General features: G+C 43.9%; 1 protein-coding gene across 3 annotated transcripts in view; it reads left to right on the top strand.

Moving 5' to 3' along the window:
* KIF26A (kinesin family member 26A) overlaps positions 1 to 23647 on the top strand; it is a 156315-nt gene that overhangs the window by 116661 nt on the left and 16007 nt on the right. For all 3 annotated transcript variants that reach the window (XM_081001998.1, XM_081001997.1, XM_081001999.1), the window contains 3 exons: positions 3663 to 3846; positions 19163 to 19372; positions 21787 to 21880. In XM_081001998.1, the coding sequence (XP_080858124.1) occupies positions 3663 to 3846; positions 19163 to 19372; positions 21787 to 21880 (488 nt within the window). The remainder of the gene's footprint in view (positions 1 to 3662; positions 3847 to 19162; positions 19373 to 21786; positions 21881 to 23647) is intronic.

Genomic DNA, 23647 nt, shown 5'->3' with positions numbered 1-23647 from the left:
GAGTGGCAGATAGATCTTCAGGGTTCCCACACCTTAACTGGAGTTGGCAAGGATTGTACTGGGAACCTTTACATGGAAAACACATGCTTTACCACTGAACTATTGCCTTCCTCTTACTACATAAGTGGTATTCATTGAAAGTTTCCAGTTCAGGCTTTCCTTGTCAGAGCTCTATGTCCACCATATGCACAAATTTCTGCACCTGGACAAAGCAATGTTCTTTTTGTGGCAGATATTTGGCGTGGCACAGCTGGCCGCAGTCACAGAAAAGTCCGGCGCCTAAACAGAACAATGATTTGGAAGAAGCTTTCCAAACATCTTCTCGTTGTCTCCTGGAATTGCCACTGGGTTTCACCCAAAGTGCAATTCTGCCACAAGTTGGTATGACCCACATCTGTCGACATCCGAGGCATTTGATGGGAAAACAAAACAGATTTCACTTACTTTTGTCATGGGGCTAAGCACTACCCTCCTTCTGCCATATGGGCAAACTGTTAAGCATGTTCTGGAATCGGTGAGCACTCTGGGAATTAAAATTGCTTGCTCTCTCGGTTGCTGTTTCAGGCGCGGTGCCATGCCAGTTTTGGTTACAGCGTAGCTTTATTAATTCCTCCAAGGAAGGCCACCAAGGTAGCAGCTGCTCATTTTTTTTGCTGCAAGAGGCATCATGTGTGGTGCAAACTGCGGCTCTGCCTCTTGACATTGGCCCAGTGGCTCAGAAACTCAAAAGATGCTGGGGGGAGCAGCTGTCTTGCATTTAATGTATAAATAGTCTAGGCTCTCTTGTGGTCATTCCAGGATCCGATGGGTAACTGCGTAATCCTTGCCTTTTTGATCATTGCATTCCATGCATCTAAGTCCTCCATCTTGTCTTCAGCCGGGGCTCCCTTTCTTTTCATGCACTGAATCTGCTGCTGGAAATTGTCGGTGCCAACAATACTTCTAATACTCTTCAGAAGTGACTAAGGAGGCAGATGATGCTCTTCCAAATGCTTTCATGTACAAATGGGTGCTCTGAGGGCACTGTAATGTCTGGTATATATTTTAAAGATCCACGTGAAGTAAAATTAGCATTGCATTTGGCCTTTCTTATTGTTAACGACCCTCTCTAGCAGCTGCTTCAGCTTTTCCCTAAAATCGTTCAAAGGCTTTTTAGTTCAGGGAAAGGCGAGTTGGAATGGGCGATAGGATAAGGGGCACATAAAATTATGCATGATGCAGAGAAAGTGGATAGGAAGAAGTTTTCCCCTCCTTCTCTCAAAATACCAGCATGTCACAGCAGTGTGCCGATCAGTAATTGCACAGTTCAAAGATGGAGTTAACTCTTTATTAGCAAAAACACGCTCTCCACAGACTTGGTTGAGCGTTAGGCCTAATGAGCAGAGCAACTCATTCCTGGTGGTCTTTCTTCATGAAAATCAGTTGCTGAAACTGACATCCTTCCCTAGGCATCCTAGACATGGTTTAACCCTAAACATCCTGCCTTCTGATGCAGCTAGTCCAGGAGGCAGACCTGGCTGTCAGTTCCCTCCTCCTTAGAACTTGGCAGAGAGGAGGATGGAGGAATACCTAGAATTATTGTCGTTGGCTAGAATTCTTGACTTTTACCCTACCAGTTCCAGTGGGCAGCTTTGGCCCTTTTTATTTTAAAAAGTTACGCCATAATCCAACACAGTCAGATGTGATTAAGTCTGTTGATTTCAGTGCATCTGAGCACGGCTAACTTGGTTTGGGCCCTTGGCGTTTATGGCAGAACTTACACCTTTACAGCATACTTGACCTACATTTTTCATTCGCCGATCCCCTTGTGTATGCTAAACGTATCTGGCTATTAACACTCAGCCTGGGTGTCTGAATAAACATTGGATGTGTAAATTCAATCTTGGCATCCTCTTTTATATATTTCTCCCAAGGGGACTCCATTTGCAGACTGTATTGAAGCAATCATTAATCTATCAGGATTCCGTGTACATCCCTTCATAGAGCTTTGAAAGTATTCACCAGAGCTATTTCCCCCCTGTTTGTTATTTCCATGTTATAGCACATAATGGAAGCTAGAATATGCATAATATTCCCTATTAATCAAAAATATGGGAAGTGTCATTTATAAACCCGGGAACATTTTGAGACGTGGATGTTTGGCCGTAGAGAATAAACTTAAGTATGAGGACCAAAAATGCAGCAGTAATGTCCTTGAATTGCAAGACATCCTCATGCCAGTTGTCAATCACATTTATGTAAACATTATGTAAATTAAATTGTGCTTTTAAGATGGAACTGTTTTCTGTTTTCTGTGGCCCCTTGGTTCACGCTGCCTTTCAGCCTTACTTTTGTTACTAGATGTTGCTTCAGATTCTGCCATTTTTCTAGTGGGCAAATGTTTCTCTTAATTTTGGGACAAATGGGAGTCAACCTTGGTGATGTTCATGCATGTCTTCCTTACTTATACAACTCTGTACACACTTTCTTGTAAGTCCGTTGTTCTTTTCTTAATAGGCATGTGTAGGATTGCACTGTTTCTTGCTTAATCCAGTTACATGATACCTTTCTTCCAAGGCATTTCTTCCCAAGTATTTGTATACCTTAGATATAATACATAAAAGGGAACAGGAAAGGAAACAAATACAGATCCTTTCATGATTATTGTTGGGATCAGGTGAAATGGCCGCTGAGGGAAACAGGTCTGAGAGGGGAGGAGCCGAATATCAGCTTGCCTTGGCCAAAGCTAATGGAGTTGATCTTGCTTTATTGTCTCCCTCATAACTGCTGGTATTGGGAGACAGTTCTAGGAGGGGAGGAATCACATGACAATTGGTCCCAGCTGAACTGCTTGAGATTCTGTATCTGGAGATCATGCTCTGCTCCATTAAAGCAAAATAGGCACATTGTAGGCCAAGTTCTCAATGCGGATGTAAAGCTGTAGTCTGGGCCCAACCAGATCAAACTACAGGTTGGAACTCTCATGACCAAATGCTCCTCCATGCAGAAATGTTACCTGCACATGAAAAATTAGGGACGTTGAATTTGATCCATTTTCTGTTCTCAAAGAACCAAACTGAATTCTGCCATGGGCTCTCATTTTGTGTGTGCTTGAAAATGCAACTGTCTCTCCCCACCTGCCCTAGTGGGGCTCACAACCCAACTGGCTTATGCTATAGCCAGAAGCCACTTTGTCTCTTACCTTGTTAAGTACAAAATATAACTCCTGTGTAAACCATAGCCAGAAGTTATTTCGCTTTTGTCTCTTCAATTGTTAGGTACAAAATATAACTTCTTAGTGAACATAGCAGTGGCAAAGTCCATCTGGGCCTGTAAGTGACAAGGGGATGATTTCAGCATTTAATGACGTGAGGCTTTGGCAACCTTTGATTCTTCTTCTTAGCTCTTGCCAAAAGTCTCTTTTTTTAAAAAAGGATATAATTGAAACTCTACTGGAGAGAGAAATTGCACAAATGTCATGCCAGCCATATTTTGGCCCCTGTTTCCTTCTATTAATCTCCTGGCGAAAGGTTCTCATGAAATCTGATTGCAAAAAGAAATGGCTTGATTTGTTCAACAGGCAGCGATGGCACCGAACATCTGGTTTACTGGCCTAAATTGCTCCTCCTAGATAATAACACTGTCCTTTTTTTTCTTTCTTTCTTCAATATTACTTTGTTCAGAGCCGCCCAGAAACTTAACCTGTCCTCGAAGAGAAAGAAGCATCATGCCCCATTGCTGCACTCCCATGAATTCTCCATCTACGCCACTAATTTTAGTGGCATTCTGCAGATGTGTCCTCCTCCTGCACCGCCATGCCTTTTAAGAGCTGTGTCGAAAGTCAAAGAAAACCCGGGGATTGGGAAGGTATTTGAATCTCTCCATCGCTTTGTTACTCCTTCATTAGCATTTAAAACCCAACAGGAAATGTAAAAAATTCAAATGTATCTGGAATCAAGACTGGATAGCAATGATGTTCCCTTAGGAGGCTGATCTGATACATCAAGTCTTTGTAACCATTGGACAAGGATGAACAAGCTGTGGGTTGCTTGGATTCAGATCACAGAGGACAGGTTTCGATTTGCAGTTGGCAAATCTTTATACAGTCGTACCTCGGAAGTCGAACGGAATCCGTTCTGGAAGTCCATTCTACTTCCAAAATATTTGGAAACCAAGGCGCAGCTTCTGATTGGCTGCAGGAAGCTCCTGCAGCCGATCGGAACCTGCGGAACCTGTGTCGGACGTTCGGGTTCCAAAGAACGTTCACAAACCGGAACACTCACTTCCGGGTTTGCGGCGTTCGGGAGCCAAAACGTTCGAGAAGCAAGGCGTTCGACTTCCGAGGTACGACTGTACCAAACTGAACTGCATGCTGCAGAGATTTTCTCTTTTTTTTGGTGGGTGGGCAGGATTTTCAGATAGATTTTCTGGTGTGAGTGTCCAGCAGTGGAACAGACTGCTTCAGAGGTCAGTCCCCCAAAGAATCTTGGGAACTGTAGTTTTTAGAGGTGCTGGGAATTATAACCCTGCTTGAGAGAAACTGTAATTCCCAGGATTCTTTGGGGGGTGGGGGTGGTCATATGCTTTAAATGTGCTTTAAATGTATAAAAGGTAAAGGTAAAGGACCCCTGACTGTTAAGTCAAGTCGCAGACGACTCTGGGGTTGTGGCGCTCATCTCGCTTTATAGGCTGAGGGAGCCGGTATTTGTCTGCAGACAGTTTTTCCGGTTCATGTGGCCAGCATGACTAAGCTGCTTCTGGCGCAACGGAACACTGAAACCAGAGCAGCGCATGGAAATGCCATTTACCTTCCCACTGGAGCAGTATCTATTTATCTACTTGTGCTGGTGTGCTTTCAAACTGCTAGGTTGGCAGGAGCTGGGACTGAGCAACGGGAGCTCACCTCATCACGGGGATCCGAACCGCTGACCTTCCGATTGGCAAGCCCAAGAGACTCAGTGGTTCAGACATATAGACAGCTCCAAATCACATACAATGACTGCAGTCATACGCTGACTAAATCAGGTTGTGCTATTGCTGTTGATTGGAAGGTCTTTCACAACAAAACTGCAACAGGCTTCTTTCAGTAAGGGAAGTGACAAGAAAATACACTGGAAAGTGTGAGAGAGCATTTATTTTGACGCAACATCATCTAATGTCCCTACGAACAAATCAGAATGAATGCTCAATAATTAACAGGTTGTTTGGAAGTTCCCTTTATGCAACTATAGGATACTAGAACTGATCCAAAACTTTAAGTCCAGCTTCTTTCAACGATCTGATGGGGTGGGGTGGAGGGGAGGCAGCAGAGAGTGTAGCTGAAACCTGGCTTTTTAAGGAGCCTGTAGCAGTGGGTTTCCTTAAGTTGTTCTTTCTTTTGAACAACAACAGAAAAGTTTGCTGCTGCTTTGGAAGTGGTACTAGATGTTCCTCCAGTAGCCCATTGGTTCCTTCTGCCCAACAGAAGGACACTCTGCCATTTTGGGTAGAAGAAAAAAGATGCCCTACTAAGCGTTCATTGAAGCATTTTGGCTTGTCTACTGCGAGAGACAAAATGGCAGGTTAGATGGATCATTGGACTGTGTCAGTAAGGGGAACCCCGCACGATCTTAATTTAAGGAAGGAAGAAACATTTCCAGGGAAATTAATCTAACAGGGGTGACTAATACCAGGTATGGCAAGGTTCCCAGATATGTTTAGCTGCTCTTATGGCAGCAACGTTTATTATTTACTTATTTCATAAATTTGATATACTGCTTAATAATGATAATAATGATAATGATGATAATAATAATAATAATAATAATAATAATAATAATAATGCAATACACCACCTTCAAAGTGGTGCTCAGGAATGAAGAGTTTGCTAGCTGCACCACATCTGAGGCCCATGACTGTGGGGATTTGATCCGGTGAGCCACTGGATTTATCCCAGCTCTGTGATACTATGGTCCCATGCTTTGTGTTTTTGATATGGAAGAGACTTGCAGGAGCGCTCCTAGGTCCTCAAAATGCAACACGGAATTTGGGCCTAAGAATGGAATCGCAAAATGAAGTTTCTTAATGAGTGCCGTGTTTTTGCAGCTGAAATCTTGGAGTGTTTAATTCACTCTCCCAAGGTTTAGAAAGAACACGAAGTAGCTTTGGAATGCATAATTATACAGGCTACTGCCGATTTCCATTTCAGGGAGGTGCTAAAGTACCAAGTCGAGCTTCAAGGAAATCCCCACTGAGTGATCATACAAATTGGAACTGAGGTCAAGAAGCTTTAATTCCTTTGATATTCTGCATCACACTGTATATGATAAAGTCATTCACAGTGAAAAAGAAAGATACTATGGTCAGGGCCAAACTAATGGTGCAAAATGTGGATGGCTCTTTAGGGTTCTGGAGAACAGCAGAGAATATTAACATTGGCTTATTTCCCTATACTTCAAACATATTTAGAATTTTACAGTATATTTTGTCTTAACTGCAGTGAGGAGGTGGTAGGACACATTTCTGTGGCCGCTGGTGTTTGTGAGTAGCTCTACACATCCCTCTCCTTCCTTGCAGCATTTATAGGGAAGAAATGAAGGATGTTCAGGAATCATGCTTTGAGGGATGGGCTCCTCTCCCTGATGAGCCTCTCTCTTTTGCTTACTTGGAGTGCCTTGGCCTTGCAGCTTCATTTGAAGAAGAGGAGTTGGTTCATGCTGATATCTAAAGTATTGAGGCAAGGCTGAGATCTCAAGTGCTATTCCTTTTATATATTTTTGGTTCTCCTGGCTGATGAGTCTTTGTTGTCTGTGCAAAGTACACCCACCCCTATAATTTAAGCACCCCCCCACCACCAAAGTTTCCACCAGCAAGCTCCTATTTCTTTGCTCCTAGATGGTGTGATCCCATCCTGCACATGGATATTTCTGGTGCTGTGTTGCAGTAAGCTAGTTACAATCCTATCCTCTGCTTTGTCTACGGGTTCGAGGGGGAGACAGTAATCTTGGGCTCTCTGTTTTCTTTCCACGTGCACCACTTATTTTGTACACATAATGTTACAGCATCATCAACAGTAGGACTCCTGCACAGAGACAGGACCTGCACTTAGATTCTGCTCTTCCTGTTTCATGCCTAGAACTATATCTAGAGGCATCGCTAGGCTCCCTTGGCAAGGAGACGTATTGGCATTCCCTGTTCCCTTCTGGGCAAGAAGATGAATCTGTGCCCCCCAATCTTTTGCACAATTGACAAGGAGCTGTTACCCCTCCACCATCCCTTGTGCCCTTGGCAAGGAGATGTTGGCCACCCAGAGCAGTGTAGCAGCTGCTTGGGGAGTGTGTGGATGGGCAGGTTTTTGAGCCTAGCCATTTTGAGCCAGAGTGGAGAAGCACGATTTTTGTGCCCCCTGGGCATACGTCCTTGGTTGAGGCCAACCCGGCTGACCCCTTGGTACATCCAGTATTTCCTTCACACCAGCAGTTTTCCACTAGTGTAAGAGTTTCACCAGTGTTGTTAACAGCCAGGTAGATTTCCTACACGGGCAACTTCAGATTTCACTGACAGACGTGGCATTGGGAACAATCCTATCTGTGCCCATAGGGCATAAATCAGGAATAGCATTGCACAGCTTGTTGGCTACCACTACAGATTCAGTTCCTTTCTAGAGATTTTGCAGACAGATTATTTTTGACTACATAAACATACATGCAGAAAAGCCAATCTTGAGGGATTCTTTTGTTAAGAGTGTAGAATCTAAACATGTGTTGTTCTTTAGCAAATTAAGCCCCCATTGATTCGATTACTGTCATTCATTGGATTTCCCCCCTCTTGTGAAATAGTGCCTTAAAAAACAACAACCTAATAAAGGAGCGCAAGAACTAAAGAAACATATTACAACTTGCAAGAATTTCCCCCCAGTGTATATCTCTCTAAATTACCTTGTCAGATGAAAGCTGGCTCTTATGATTGAGCTAGAGAAAAGGTTACCGCTTTAAACTTCAGAACTCATTTCTGGAGAGCTGAAAAAGGAGCATAGACTTGTGTTAACATTTTAAGCACAGTTATGACAGAATTAATTCATGGAATCATGGAGCTGGAAAGAGCTAATTTAGTGTCGTCGTCAGCAACTAGATTTGCTGGAAGACCACTTTGAGAGGTCAAAGTTCTCAATCTGCCCCAACCTTTAAGGTGACGTGGCGGTAAGCCCCATTGCCACAGCTGTCAGTTATGCCACACCTTCTAGGCTGGTTACTTTGGGACCCCATAATCCTCTTAAAGGGGCTGTGTTTGGCACCAAAGACCCCCAGTTGCTGATTCCCCAATCTTCCCTCAAGTCTCTCCCATGTAAAAAAATGTTCCCTACCACAAGGTTTCCAGACAAATGCTCCACTCTCCTCCTCCTCCTCTTCTTCCTCTTCTCTGGCATAAATTCTGCTACCTTTACCCTCTTGACTCTAACCATAGTTTACTGTAACATTTGCACCAAACCAGGCATTCTGTGCAACCAGAGTAGAAGTGGGCTTTCGTTGCCTGGTTAAGGTTAACCATGTAGTTGCAGAGATGATGCCCCGTTACGGTTAAACTGGCATCTGCACCGAACCTCTAATTTAAGCCAATAGTGGGAATATTCAGAGGACACCTTCACTGCTAGTACAAACATCCCAAGTCACCAAACTCAGAGGAGTGTCTCGCACCATGCTGGGCACCTGTGAAGCCATCTACAGGCAAAGTCAACAGGTGATGCCATCGTTGCTCATGTTTCCCCAAATTGATGTCACAATGCAAATGTCCACCAAATGGTGCTCAGGTGAGGGATGCATTTGTACTGGAAATATTGGAGAGAAAATGAATGCATAAGCCTGTGTTCCAAGTCTGTTAGCCATGCTTGAGAGATGCAACTCTGTGCTAGGCCACACACGTACAGCATGGAATGCTTATGACCCTGTTAATTTGATTAATGTTACACAGCAAATTACTTATCTTGTTCCCTAGAAGGGCCAATAACCTCAGAATTCGCATCATTTCAACAATTTCTCGGTTAAAAGGCAATAGTGCTGTAGTTTGGGGTCCCCCCCTTTTTTTTTTTTAAAAAAGAAAAACCGAAACATTTTTTTCCACGTCTCTTTGAGTGCTATTAAATTTAATGTCAGACTAGTAGGAAAGATGTTTGAAAGCCATTTAATACTGCTACCAAAAGAAGTTAGATTATGCTCAATTTCTGACATTAATGTGCTACTTAAGATAATTTATCAGATTGTGGTATTAAAAAAAAAGACATCCTTTTTGCAACGGCTGCTGCATTGCATTCTAATTTGACTGCCCCCCCCACAACCTATGTAGATTAGTAAGGAACTTCCCTTCTCCCCTGTGAAAAAGTGTTGTTTTTCCAGGGGTTCTATTCTGTACACGCTTTGTAGCACAGCATCGCTTACCAGAGTAACTGTAAGTGCCTGTCTTTTTCCTAAGCTCCTGTCAGGTTGTTGTTTTTTAAAGAAAACAACAATTGTTGGAATGACAGAATCCTTTGATGTCAGACAATTGAAGGGTGTGCATGCACGCGCATGCCCATGATTGCATGAGAGAGAGAACTTGAATCATCGAACAATGTACTTGGAAAAATCATGCGTTTTGCCTTCTATCATTTCTTAAAATGACATTTGGTGTTTTTTGTTTTCTTATTCATTTCCCCAAGCCATAGCCAAGTCCCACTAACATGATTTACTGATCCTGTAGGCTTTTTCCTAAGCTGCTTGTATGCCCTAATCACTTCTCCTTATGATAGTTGTTTGATGGATAACAAATAGCTACTTAATTTTGTCATCTTTATTGCCGCTTGTTTCCTAATGACTGGAATGCAGCTTCCAATATAAATCATCTTGCTCTCTTGGAAAAAAATTCAGTCCATGCCTACGGTTGGGTCAAAGGCATCGCCCTCTCCCTCTCCTCCTTTGAATGCCGAAGACCCTCCATAGCCCTCTCTGGAAAATGAAACTCGCAGTGATCTCCCTCACAGGATTGTTGTCAAGCAGAACAAGAGAAAACAATCCTAAAATACAGCCCCCAGACAGTCTGTGTGCATTGTGCAGCTATATGAATGATTAATGCACACAGTAGGATGAAGTCGCTCCAGCTAATACGTTCAATGAATGAAACCAAAGGTGGAAAATTGTATAGAAAATACACATTTTCTTCTGTTCTGTGCCTACTTTGAAAATAAAATAAAATAAAATGGTTTTGTGCACACCTTTGGGGAAGCAGGGAATCAATTTTTGCTTAATAGAGACCACTTTCTAACGGCGACAATATAAAAGTGCTTCTTTGACGTTCTCCCACGAGAGTTTGATAGTCTCTCCTAGCGTAGCCATTTTTGCATATAAATTTGCCATATGCTATCAGAAGCAGTACATGGAGGGGCGTCTGAGAACTGCACACAGTAAACCAATTTTGCAAGGGTTATATATCTGTCAGTTGCAATTAAATCCACAAAACACCTTTAACTTTGAACTAAGGCTGTAACTACTACATGTTATGGCGGCGTGGCCCATTGGTTAGATAGAACGTGGGCAATCTCAAGTGGGGACATAGAAAGAGCAGGCAGGAAGGGAAATGCTAAACTCCTTCCCCACCCATTGCAGTTACGGACGCTTTTCAGCAGACATTCTCCAAAACAACCCGGGAATATTATGGGCAAAGCGCTGAGCACCCTCTCCCTTCCACCCCTTCTGGGCCTTAAATCCTGGACCTCTTTGCTGCTGCCCCCATCCACCGCTGCTTTCTGGGTGGTTGTTGGAGGCCTCTTGGGTTGAATCCAACTAAGTAATACTCATCGTAGACCCGTTAGACTCAGTGGACATGAATCGCCCAGTTATTGTTGGCATCCATTTGTCTTGAGAGAGAATGGCGTGCGCCTCCAGAACTGAAGTCGAACACCTGGGCGGTGTGTATGGAGGTCCTGGGCTGCTGATGTGGTCCAAAGGACATGTTTGGCACCAGCTTGGCTGCAGGAGTTGCCTGAAGGAGGTGTACAAGGCCTTAGGGACTCCACTCCGTATTTGTGTAGGGTTTACACCTTAGCCTTTTCTTCTTCCAAAGATAACCCTGAAAGCCGTGGGGTTTTTGCATCAGTTTTCTTTCTCCTAGATGGGCTACCTTCCCAGGTGGATGAGCCCCATCTGAATAGCCCAGTGGCCCGTTGACTTCATTGATAATAACCCAGTGCTTGTTTTCTGCCTATATTGGAGTATTCCCTTAGGAAAGAAAGAAAAAATGCTTAAAAGAGAATTGTCTTTTTTGTGCTGTTTACAAGTCTTCTTTAAATGTTTTGCTGTGTACGCATAAATGAGTGTTTGAAAGGAGGGGGAAATCTTTGCTCTCTCTTTCTCTTTTGCTGACTTCAGCATATATCCACTTAATTTGCCCTTAAAAGTGGCAGGAACAGGAGGATTACAACTTGTGTGCATGGGTATGTTTTGCTTTTGTAACCTTTCTTTTTCCCTGACTCCTGCTATATGTTGACAACCAGATCAATGAGAGAAAAGGACATTCCCAGGATATCTTCCTTCCATCCACTGCATTGACATTTAAATGAACACCCATTGTTAACAGTTAGTTACCAGGTACACCCTGACCCTCTTGCCCATCCAGTTCCAGGAACTTTCCAAATTATTTATTCACATGAAAACCCCTGTCCCTTGAAGCCTTTTCAGCATATGCCATTTTCTTCTTCTTCTTCTTCTTCTTCTTCTTCTTCTTCTTCTTCTTCTTCTTCTTCTCTCTCTTTAACGAAACAGGCTTGGAATTTAATAGGATTTCCCTTAGTAATTCTACTGACCCCCCCTCCCCCTCCCCCCAGACTGGCTCAAATATATAAATCTGGGAAGTTCAGCAGTTTAATGTTAACCTACAGTGTACAAAACCCACATGAATTACAGAGGCAGTTAATTAGCAAGATAGTTGTGTGATTTGCATAATACAGACGGCTTCATGAATAAAGACAAGCATCCGCTCTTATGAGGATGCTTAGTGGTGCTGCCTTGCGTGCGTTTGTTTTAGGGTAATTTGCAGAAATTACAACTTGGTTCTTAGCAGAAAGCCTTCCAAAGAAACAGGCTAGTTGAAATTGCATGGCCAATGTGGATTTAGGTCTTTGAAAGTCATGTCTGCCATCTTGCCCCTTGCCCTGTTGTAGCATAAGAGAAGGAAGTAGTCCTATTAATGGGCGGACACCAATTTTTCCAAACAGGGCCCGATTCAAGAGTGGTCATCCCCACATGAGTCTCATTGATAGGTGAGCAGTCTTTTTTTCACCTGATAGCAGGAATGGGTCCAACTCCTGCTTCACTGCAAAGGAGCACTTGGAAGCACGTGGCTTAGAGTGTGTTCCCAGTTATTCCTTTGCAGGGCAGTTTGTGTTTGGCGCTGTTTCAATTCAGTGCCGAATACAAGTTGTGCTGCTTTCGGCCGGATATCAGTCCCACTTGGGTGCTCTGATATCTGCCGAAAGCAGTGTGCTTTGTATTCGACAGCAGATCAAAACAGCACTGTATGCCAGCCAGCCCCAGCTGAAAACAACCAGGACCACACTCCTAAGGCTTCAGAGTACAGCTATAGCTTTACCTGCCCCACACCTGATGGCACATGTCAGGCGAGTGTCAGGTGGGTGTGGCCTGGCCAGAATGGCCTTGCGGGCCAAATTGGGAGGCCTAAATGGGCGCATGGAACAGAGGTCTCCCACCAGCGGAATGGTGTCAGCAGTATACAGTGTTAGAAGTCCTTCTTTCTGATTACCCTGACATCTCAGTTTAGTCATTTGGTGACTTACTACTTTGTGTGACACAAGAGGTGCTACCTCTGGCTTACCTGCCCTAAATGCCTACAAGACATTTGGTATCAGGAAAGATGGTATCTCAGGCTTGAGTTTGCAGGGCGAGGGACCAATAAATAGCTTGCAAACAGGCTCTCCCAGTTTCCTCACTTGCTGCTAACACCAGTTAGTTTTTATGTATATTGCCCTGAAAGTTTTATATTGAAGAGCAACACAGAAGTCTAAACAGAAAACTAGCAAACCAGACTGGTTCTCCACTAGCTAGCATTCAGCTCCTGTCAAACAGTACAACAGAGCTTTAACTGCAGTTATGTACAGTCATGTAGACTTCATTTTTGCTAGGGATGAGGACTGATGGGTTAAGCCAAAAGGCACATCTGATTTCAGTCCTTTTTTAAAAAGGCAGAAAGAAGGGAACTGAAAGCCAAGGAATATTCAAGTGTGATGGAAAAGGTCACCATATGTTTCTCTTCAGATTTTAATATTTGTCAAATGCACAGATGGAGATATAGATATATATGGTATACAAATGCATGCTCTGATCAAATTTCGGCAGACATCTTCAATATCTTTCTGTGACCGCGATGGTGTGAATGAAATCATTTTGCAGTTCTCCAGCCCTGTGGTCTCCAACATAGTGTTCTTCAGATGTCATTGGACTGCAGTTCCCAGCAGCTGCAGCCAGAAAGGCCTGTGGTCAGGGATGATGGGAGTTGTAGTCCAACATCTTCTGGAGGTCATAACATTGGTTACCCTTGCCCTAGCTCTTCAATAAGAGTGCGTGGCTAAGTAGCCTTATCCTCTATGAATTTGTTCTATTCACATGGGGCTCATCCACCTGGGAAGGTAGCCCCATCTAGGAGAAAGAAAACCCTTTCAAAGCCCCCAAAGTTGGTGGCCATCTCTGCCTCTTGTTTCATCGTTTCAGAAAGTAACTTTTGGGGAACGTTTTGAATTCTTCGCACATGTGTACACCAGAAGCCAATTCAAACTCATTTTCAGGGTTTCTTTGCAAAGTCCTCAATTCTCTCGCTCTCAGATGAGGTCACTTGTTCTTGTTGCACAGGAGAGAAAAATATGTTTTTAAAAAACGCTTAATTAAGGGAATAAAAGCATTTGAATACATGGCAGGTGTTTTCATCCCCTTAAATTTGTTCAGTCATCAGTGTGCATAACTGAGATTGCATACTTCTGAGAGGAGAGGGGAAGGGCAAGGCACAATGAATTATGAAAATTAGGGGCTCGGTGTCAGGATGATGATGACGCATCCTGTTTTTACTCCATGAAATTGCTAGCTTTCTGCCGCTGACTTTGCAAGTGTATAGCTTTTTCTCAGCTCCCCTGGATGCGGGTGGTGATGTCCTCAGGCGTTCAAGTCTGGGCTTTTCCTCTTGTTCTTGTTGACTGGGCAGGTTGTGGCCTCTAGGGGAATCACCTTTATCCCTAGGGCGATGAATTGTGATTGAAACACTTTAATCGCCCCCATGGTTATGGGCCTGTAAGTCTCCTAAAAAAAAGTAGTTTTCCCCTTGAGATGTCCTTTTGATCTCCTCCTCACCTGCTTTCCTCCACCCCTTCTCACAGCCTCACATCTCCCTGCAGAGAGCTAGAGGCAACACCAGGAAAATAAAGACAATGCCTTACATCCACAAAACCATGGATTCTTCTGCCTTTTGTACTTGTCTGGCTTCTTCCATGTTGCTTTGTCTGAGAGACACAATAGAGAGTGGATAGGTATTGGGGGAAGAACAGCAGTTCGTCACCTCTGGGCTATCCAGGCTGGCCCCCAAACATTTTGCTGCTTGGGGCTAAGGCTGGACAAATTCATCGGTTTTGGTTCTCTCAGTTCCTCGTTTTTCCTAAAATTCAATTCTCCACAATTCTGCTGTAATCTGTTGAGGGTTCTTTTTTAAAAATCCTCATGAAAATTATTCAGCATAACTAATAAACAGGTTTTTGGTTTCAGTATTAAGTGCAGCTTTGAGAAATATGCACCAAGCCGTTTCCCCCAGTGGCAGATATTTTTGTATGTCATTTTCCCTAAAATTATGCACATATGTGCACTCTAATATGTGCATTTTAAAAAAAATAATATTTATTACTTTTAAAGATTACAAAAAGGAAAAAAAAGGAAGGGAAAGGGAAGAAAAAAGATGAAAAAAAGAAAAAAAAGAAAGAAAAAACAATACAATACAATATCACTAACACAATAAACTAAGCAAAACATAACAAACACAATTTAAAACACACATGAAACCATTTCAATATCATATCTTACATTCACTTGTTTCAACGACCTCCTCACACCTCCCTTTTTGTATTCCACTTCTATTAATTGTTTCAGCAATTCCTTTCCTTCTTCCTCTATTTTCTGTCATATAGTTATCTTAACATATTTTAACCTTATTTTCCCTTTAATACTCCAATAATCTACTTGTACTTAATTCCTTCTAACATTTCTACTAAAGCCGTATAGTTTCATTCCAACATTTTTCTAACACTCTCTAATATGTGCATTTTTGTACACATTACTTGATTGGAGAAGTTGGAATCATACACGTTTTTATTTATGTTGTACGTCCTTGTCCACCCCATAAAGCTTACAGAGAGAAGAGTTAATTTCCTTATTGCATTCACACACAAGACAGCTGAGTGGGAACTATGGGCTGGCTTACTTCTTTAAAAAGGATACTTAGGAAGTAAAAACAATCCTTCCAAGTGCCAGCCCTTAATTCTAGATAGGAGACACCTTCCCAGTGCTGGGTTCTGGCAGGTATTAGCTCAAATAACTCCTCAGGACAAAGGTCTGTATAGTTAAAGCTATGGTTTTCCCAGTAGTGATGTATGGAAGTGAGAGCTGGATCATAAAGAAGGCTGATCGCCAAAGAATTGATGCTTTTGAATTATGATGCTGGAGGAGACTCTTGAGAGTCCCATGGACTGCAAGAAGATCAAACCGATCCATTCTGAAGGAAATCAGCCCTGAGTGCTCACTGGAAGGACAGATCCTGAAGCTGAGGCTCCAATACTTTGGCCACGTCATGAGAAGAGAAGACTCCCTGGAAAAGACCCTGATGTTGGGAAAGATGGAGGGCACAAGGAGAAGGGGGCGACAGAGGACGAGATGGTTGGACAGTGTCATAGAAGCTACTAACATGAGTTTGACCAAACTGCGGGAGGCAGTGGAAGACAGGAGTGCCTGGCGTGCTCTGGTCCATGGGGTCATGAAGAGTTGGACACGACTAAACAACAACAAACTCCCAGGTTTTTCCCCTCTTATTTGCTTGGAATTTATTAAGATTATGATTATAATTTCTGTTTCTGTTTACAGGCCTAACGTAAGAGTATAGGAGCCATTATGGGAAGACATATTTTAGGCTCTGGGTGTGAAAAGAGTCAGCCTTGGCTTACATCCTTTCGTATAGCCAATTGATTGTTTTTAAGACACTACAGCAAACTGTTGCTGTTGAAGGTAACATTCTTCTTAAGGTCAGGATGGAAATGTGATTACCTTAGCCACCAGCCCACACTAACTGTAAAACTCAGTGCAGATAAACACAGTTTACCGGTGTATTTGGAGAGCCAGCGTGGTGTAGTGGTTAAGAGCAGTGGACTCGCAATCTGGGGAACCGGGTTCGATTCCCCGCTCCTCCACATGCAGCTGCTGGGTGACCTTGGGCCAGTCACACTTCTCTGAAGTCTCTTAGCCTCACTCACCTCACAGAGTGTTTGTTGTGGGGGAGGAAGGGAAAAAGGAGATTGTTAGCCGCTTGGAGACTCCTTAGGGTAGTTATAAAGTGGGATATCAAATCCAAACTCCTCCTCCTCCTCCTCCTCCTCTTCTTCTTCTTCTTCTATGACGTGTGCTTGCAGTTTCCTTCTAATTCGGTGCGTTTTTGAAGTGGTGTCCTCTTCTTCATATATTTTTGCACAGAGAGGAGCGTTTTCCCGCCCTCTTGGCGATATGTCAAGGTCGGAGGAAGCTCTCTAGCATGCATGCACTGCTTGGAGCTTCACGCAGCCTTGAATGTGTCACCTACAATACACTTTCCCCCCTTTGAAGCAACTGCTTCTTTTATTTTAAGGTTCGCTTATTTTCTAGGACTGTCTTTTCATATTCATATCAGCCTAGGTGCTGGGGGAGGCGGAGAAGGGAATGAAAGCCAAACAGCAGAAGAATAAGAGGACCACTTTGCAGAGCTAACGTGTTTGAGTGATGTTGCGTTCCTGAGAGCAACATTTTTTTTCCCCTAGCCAAGGAGGCCTCAGTATATATTTAACCTCTTTGTTATTTGGGAGAAAGATGTACAGTGCTGTGTGGCAAGGAATATTTCTTGAGATGGATAAAATAAGCAGTTATATCTGGGCACAGCATAGCGCTCTGAACTGGTCTCCTTTTAGAATAGAGGGGAAGAGGAAAACGAGAATGTGTGGGTGCTTTGGAGTTCCTGCTTACCCAAGGAAGCAGTTGGATCAGGGCAACTGCAGAGGAGATGAACAGGGCTGGGCGATATATCAATATATTGTCCAAAACGGGTTTGAAGTCCATATTGTGATATCAGTTTCATAATTTTTGACTTGGCAATGTATCAAGAACTATGTGTGTGTGATGCAAAAATCACAATGTGGGGAAAACCATAAAGCCAGCCAATGTCTCTGCATAGCTTCATTATTATTTCAGACATCGTATATCGCAGTGTTTAGCTGGTGATATATCGCAATGTTGAAAACCTGATACTGCCCAGCCCTAGAGATGAGTTGGAGGGGTAACGGCTATCGCAGATGCTACCAAGACTGTAGGCTAGTTCACACTTGCATTTGCACAACTTAATTTCTCCCTGCTTGACAACCCTGTGCTTTTAAATGATTGGCAGCTGAGTGTGTGAAGGCTCCACGGAAAAGCACGGCATTTGAAATGATGTCAGTGCTCTACATACAATGTTGCCCCATTCATTCTTGCAAGCCAACACTTGTCACAGTCTTCAGATGATAAATACGTGAACCTCCCTCCATGCTGTTACTCAGGGGAAGGGCCATAGAACATAACAGCATTTCTTCTGCTAGTCCACAGGCCATAGCAGAAGATAGCTCTGTGGTAGAGCATATGCTTTTCATTCAGAAAGTCCCAGGTTCAATATCCGGCAACTCTAGCCAGAGCTGGGAAAGAACCCTGTCAAAAAGCCGATTCCAAGTGGCATAGACAGCGCTATGCTGGGTGGACCAAGCAGCGTTAGAAACTTAAGATATACTGTATAATCTAGGTGCCAAATGGCTCCTTAAACCAGGGTTACAGTCACCAAAACTGAATGCCTAGTTGTCATTTTGGGGCAGATGGCTTGAAAGCCATAATTTTCAATACAACTTTTGGCTTCTTGAAATTAATTCCAGTTGTGTAGATAAAATACAACAGATAGAATTCTACTGGATGTGTTGTTAGTGTGTGAAAACAGTCCAGATCCAAGGTTCGCCAGGCATGGACCTCCAGATGGTGGAGATATCAGGCGCCATTCTGGTGCCCTGGCATCTTCACTTGGTCGCAAGTGGTCAATAGCCAGGTGCAAAATGCGTTTGGCACCCAGTGAATTTCGAACGCTGACTAACAGTCTGACTTCACTATAAGACCGTTTCCTGTATGGGTGGTGAAATTGTTGTTGTTGTTTAGTCATTTAGTCGTGTCTGACTCTTCGTAACCCCATGGACCAGAGCACGTCAGGCACTCCTGTCTTCCACTGCCTCCCACAGTTTGGTCAGACTCATGTTTGTAGCTTCGAGAACACTGTCCAACCATCTCGTCCTCTGTCGTCGCCTTCTCCTTGTGCCCTCCATCTTTCCCAACATCAGGGTCTTTTCCAGGGAGCCTTCTCTTCTCATGGGGTGGCCAAAGCATTGGAGCCTCAGCTTCAGGATCTGTCCTTCCAGTGAGCACTCAGGGCTGATTTCCTTCAGAATGGATAGATTTGATCTTCTTGCAGTCCATGGGACTCTCAAGAGTCTCCTCCAGCTCCATAATTCAAAAGCATCAATTCTTCGGCGACCAGCCTTCTTTATGGTCCAGCTCTCACTTCCATACATCACTACCAGGAAAACCATAGCTTTAACTATACGGACCTTTGTTGGCAAGGTGATGTCTCTGCTTTTTAAGATGCTGTCTAGGTTTGTCATTGCTTTCCTCCCAAGAAGCAGGCTTCTCTTAATTTCGTGACTGCTGTCACCATCTGCAGTGATCATGGAGCCCAAGAAAGTAAAATCTCTCACTGCCTCCATTTCTTCCGCTTCTATTTGCCAGGAGGTGATGGGCCCAGTGGCCATGATCTTAAGTCTGAGCTCAGTTTTCGCTTGGAGTTAAAAGAGTTAAACCCATGCATTTTTGACGACTTGCAGGTAAAAGTGATGGTGAGAATTTGCCCATCGCAAGGAACACATGACACATCGGAATCCATGTCGTTTTTGAAGGTGGACCCGCGGAAAAAGCAGATCACACTTTATGACCCATCTACAAGCAGCCTTTCCAATGCTGGCCACCGAAGAGGAGCAGTAGCCGTCCCAAAGATGTTTGCCTTTGATGCTGTATTCCCCCAGGATGCTTCCCAGGTACCAGAACTGAGGATATAATGCTAATAATCTGGGTTGCTGCCATGGCATTTTAATTTCAGCAGGAGAATTCTTCGCAGCTTTTAGGATGAATTTCCCCCCCTTTGAATTAGTTGGTTTAATTACTGGGAAGGCATGCTAATTAATAGTCAGTTCGCAAGGTCTCACGCTGTTTTAATTTAGCCCAGATGTGAAATTAAGAAGCAATATCTGTGGAGATAATTCTGCTCTATGAATACTTCCCTGCTGTACTTCCTTGTGTTATTTAAAGCAACACACACACACACACAACCTGTGAATTGCAGTTCACAATCACATGCCTCTCTAAGCTTCAGGTTCGGGAGACCATTTATAGATATTTTAGGAGGTATTCCACATCTATCACATCTTCAGGTGTTTAGCTGAGAAGGACACAACGGAGCAGTGGTTTTTATGCTGTGTTTTAAGGGTGTGGAGCATGTGAATTCCTAACCATGAAGATCACGGTTTCCAAACTTCAAACTCTTTAGCAACACATAGCTCCAAAGCAATATGCTGGTATTCTAACCCTTTCACTCCATCACTGTTCCTATTGTCCTCCATAAGTTGCAGGGGTAACTGAAAGCCTGTTGTACTCACATTGGTTCCCCACAACAGTTTGAAACCTTCATCTCTCAGGGTTATTTTCACGGTATTATTTGTGCAAACCACAGTTTCCCCAACTCACATGCATGGCAAACTGTGATTTGCTCAAACCAGGAAGTTAGGCTGGGCATCAAGGTGCACATGCAAGGGGAGGGAGGAGGTGGTGCATGAACCCTTGGCCCCAAGTAACTTGGCAGTGTCATCCACTTGATTAAGCAGAAGAAGAAGAAAGAGGAATTGGACTAAGGCAGGAATCCCCAAACTCAGCCCTCCAGATGTTTTGGGACTACAACTTCTATCATCCTTAGCTAACAGGACCAGTAGTCAGGGATGGTGGGAATTGTAGTCCCAAAATATCTGGAGGGTCAAGTTTGGGGATGTCTGGACTAAGGAAATGTGTGGGTGTCTGACAGAAGTAGGTTGAGACTGGGGGTAATGGGCCTTCCTCCTCCCCAAATCTCCCTCTGCAGGTTCCATGTATGCCGACATCTCTCTTTCATAGCCGTGGAAACCAGAAAAGAAGCACGTATAAGCTTGAATTAATTTTTTGAATTTGGGATTTGAACGGTGCAAAAAGATTACACTGTAGACTTCTGATTTCTGTCAGTTTCAAAGCTCTGTCAAAACCTCACTTTTTCAAAATGTTAAGCATTTGGCAAGCTTTAGTGTTTGACAGACATCAAAGTAGAGCATCTAGTTCTGCCATGTTATTTGATATCCCCACATGCAAATGGATTGGAAAGGCAAGGCAATCCAAACTTCTCTGGAAGGCTGGAAGTAATGCAAAATGTGCTATAAAGTGAAAGCCAGAATGCAGTAAGAGAGCAAGTGTGAGTTGGCTTGCACTTCTTTCCCCTGTGCCCCTGTCTTGTTTGAACTGGTGAACTGTGCATTTCTGCCACGGGGGGGGGGGGGATAGCACACTCCCTTCCCATATTGCTCACAAGTTTCCTAAGTTGCTTGGAAACTTTTCTGTCTAGCAACCAACTAAGTTCATATAATAGCAGGTGGCAACCAGTGCTTCACACATGCAACATATTGGGGTTTTCATTCCCTGTTCTCTGTCTGCACACCCCGAAAATCTGCTCTGGAGAGGGCCCTAACCCTCCAAAACTTACTTGAAGGTGCATGGTTGTGGGGCTGGAGGGGACAGAAGAGGAGGCTGTGTTGCGTTGGATATGGACCAATAGTAAGAATATTTTTTCGGGGTGCGGGGACATGACACAAACATCTTCCCCCGTAGACAAGACCCAAAAGTGTAGGGAAAGTTTGCACAAGTAACTCATGCTTCCTCTCTCTCATTATTTCCGTGCATTTTCCAAAATGCTCCCCCCCCCCCCCCGTGGGTTCCAATGGTTATAGTTCCCATAGCCAGGAGAACTTTCAAAATTTTAATTTGAAGCTCCGGAATCCATCCGCTCGTCCCCCCGCCTTCCCTAAGCCAATGTCTGGTGGAGCTCCTTAACAGTGAAGCTGCTGCTTATTACTAGGAATGCATGGATGAGATATTATATTAGCCCTACGCTTCGATGGAGAGCATCTCCTTTGTTACCGAGGTCATAAAATTGATACTCCATGGGAGCTGGGATAATGGGATACGAAACTATTGTGGGCTTAGATAGTAGCTTTTATTAGAGGGGGTGAAAATGAGATATAGACACTAAAATAATACGACTAATGCCGTGAAATGCGCAACAACATTGTGTTTGGGTTTTTTTCCTCGTGTCAAAGGCATGGGAAAGCACATGCCGATTACGTGCTCCGTGACGGGTTTCCAACTTCCCTTCTAGGCTGAGGTTTGTTCCGGAACAGTCGCAGAAGTAATCCAGTCTGTCGTGAACGGTGCAGATGGCTGCATCTTTTGCTTTGGCCATGTCAAGCTTGGTGAGCTCCCAAATTCATTACAGTTAATTACTATGTCAGTCTGGTAATTACATGCTGTCAGCCCTTGGAACAATAAACCTGGAGTATATGAATAGATTAGAATTTCTTTTTAATTAGCTTTGCAAACTTCTCCTGCTTTATTTTTGCATTGGGAGCTTAAGGTTCCCCCCACTTTTTCAGTCCATTGGTGGGGGGGGGGGTAGAGGAAAAATTCAGCCACACACACAGAAACATACGCACTCGTTGCTTCAGGAACAGCTCTTTTTTCTTTTTTTGGTAGGGAAAGGTGTGACAAAAATCAAAAGATACATAAGGCTTCAACAAATTAATTGGCTGGGGGGGGGGGAGGAGAAAATTAGCCAAGACTGGGAGAAATTAATTGAGTTTAATACCTAAGGATTAATAATGACATATGCGAAAGGTACTTTTTACATCTGTTCTCTCCCATTGTCTGTGTGTTTGGAGTTATCTATAATCCAAGGTAGAGTGGCCCAACCTTTTATACCAAGTGGGCCACAAGAGTACTTTTAACATGGAACCAGTGGACCGCACACTGTCTTGTCATGCACATGTGAGGTTGGAGGGAAGTGAGGCCAAAATTTGACACCCCCTGCCCAAAGCTGGCTAAGCTAGGCGCCCAGCTTTAGGAAGGAGGTGCAAGGCTCTGGCAGTGTCCTAGAGCCCTCGCACATCCTTCTCAAAACGGGCAAAGCACCAGCTAGCCTTTGGGAAGGAAAGGGAAGCACTCTTGGACCCTGTCAGGGTGCGCAGGGGCCTCTGATGTTGCCAAAGACAACCGAAAAAGGCATTGAGGGCCGCACATTGGACCACCCTCATATAAGGGCATGTTCAAACAGGGGTATTTTTTTCTCATTCCTGAAAGACAGATGGTTTATTCTTACGGCCGACTGCCAATCCCTCAGCTGCAGAGAGCTGCATGGGCAATATAGTTATGGGTTGTGGACTTCATGGTCAACCCTCAATCACCACAAAGCGGAGAAATACTTCAGACTCTTAGCCTCCACTTCCAGGTTCAATGAGGGGAAAGTCATTTCACCTCACAGTGTTCCTTGAGGCATCTTGAGTGATGTCGCCTCTTCTCTCCCCCATCGGCACAGTAATTGACGGGGCGGGCAGCTGTGTTAAAGGCAGGCAGCCATCTTTCCCTTGAGGGCGGACTTCCAGGGGCTGCATGCCAGGGGTCAGCAGGGCCTGAGGTAAAAGCGGGTAAAACAAATGAGGGGAGTCCTAACTTTTGTATAGTTGGCGACATTTCAGTCAGTCGTAAGTTTCTTCACACAGGCACATGAATGCATGTCTAGCTCTGAGGGCCTTCTGGCGGTTCCCTCACTGCGAGAAGTGAGGTTACAGGAAACCAGGCAGAGGGCCTTCTCGGTAGTGGTGCCCACCCTGTGGAACGCCCTCCCACCAGATGTCAAGGAAATAAACAACTACCTGACTTTTAGAATACATTTGAAGGCAGCCCTGTTTAGGGACATTTTTAATGTTTGGTGTTTTATCATGTTTTTAATATTCTGTTGGGAGGCACCCAGAGTGGCTGGGGAAACCCAGCCAGATGGGCAGGGTATAAATAATATATTATTATTATTATTATTATTATTATTATTATTATTATTATCTCTGTCCGTACACTCTGGGTGCAGAGGAAGGCCAGTGAGGTGTGTGGTCTAGGTAGAGCCTTGATGGGTGAACAGAGAGGCCTGGCATTTGGCCCCTGGGAGTAAGGTTCTCTACGCCATGAGCCAC

This window comes from Podarcis pityusensis (assembly GCF_964106645.2).
Source record: "Podarcis pityusensis genome assembly, chromosome: 1".
In the NCBI taxonomy this organism is placed as follows: Eukaryota; Metazoa; Chordata; class Lepidosauria; order Squamata; family Lacertidae; genus Podarcis; species Podarcis pityusensis.
This window is presented reverse-complemented; position numbering and strand designations above follow the sequence as displayed.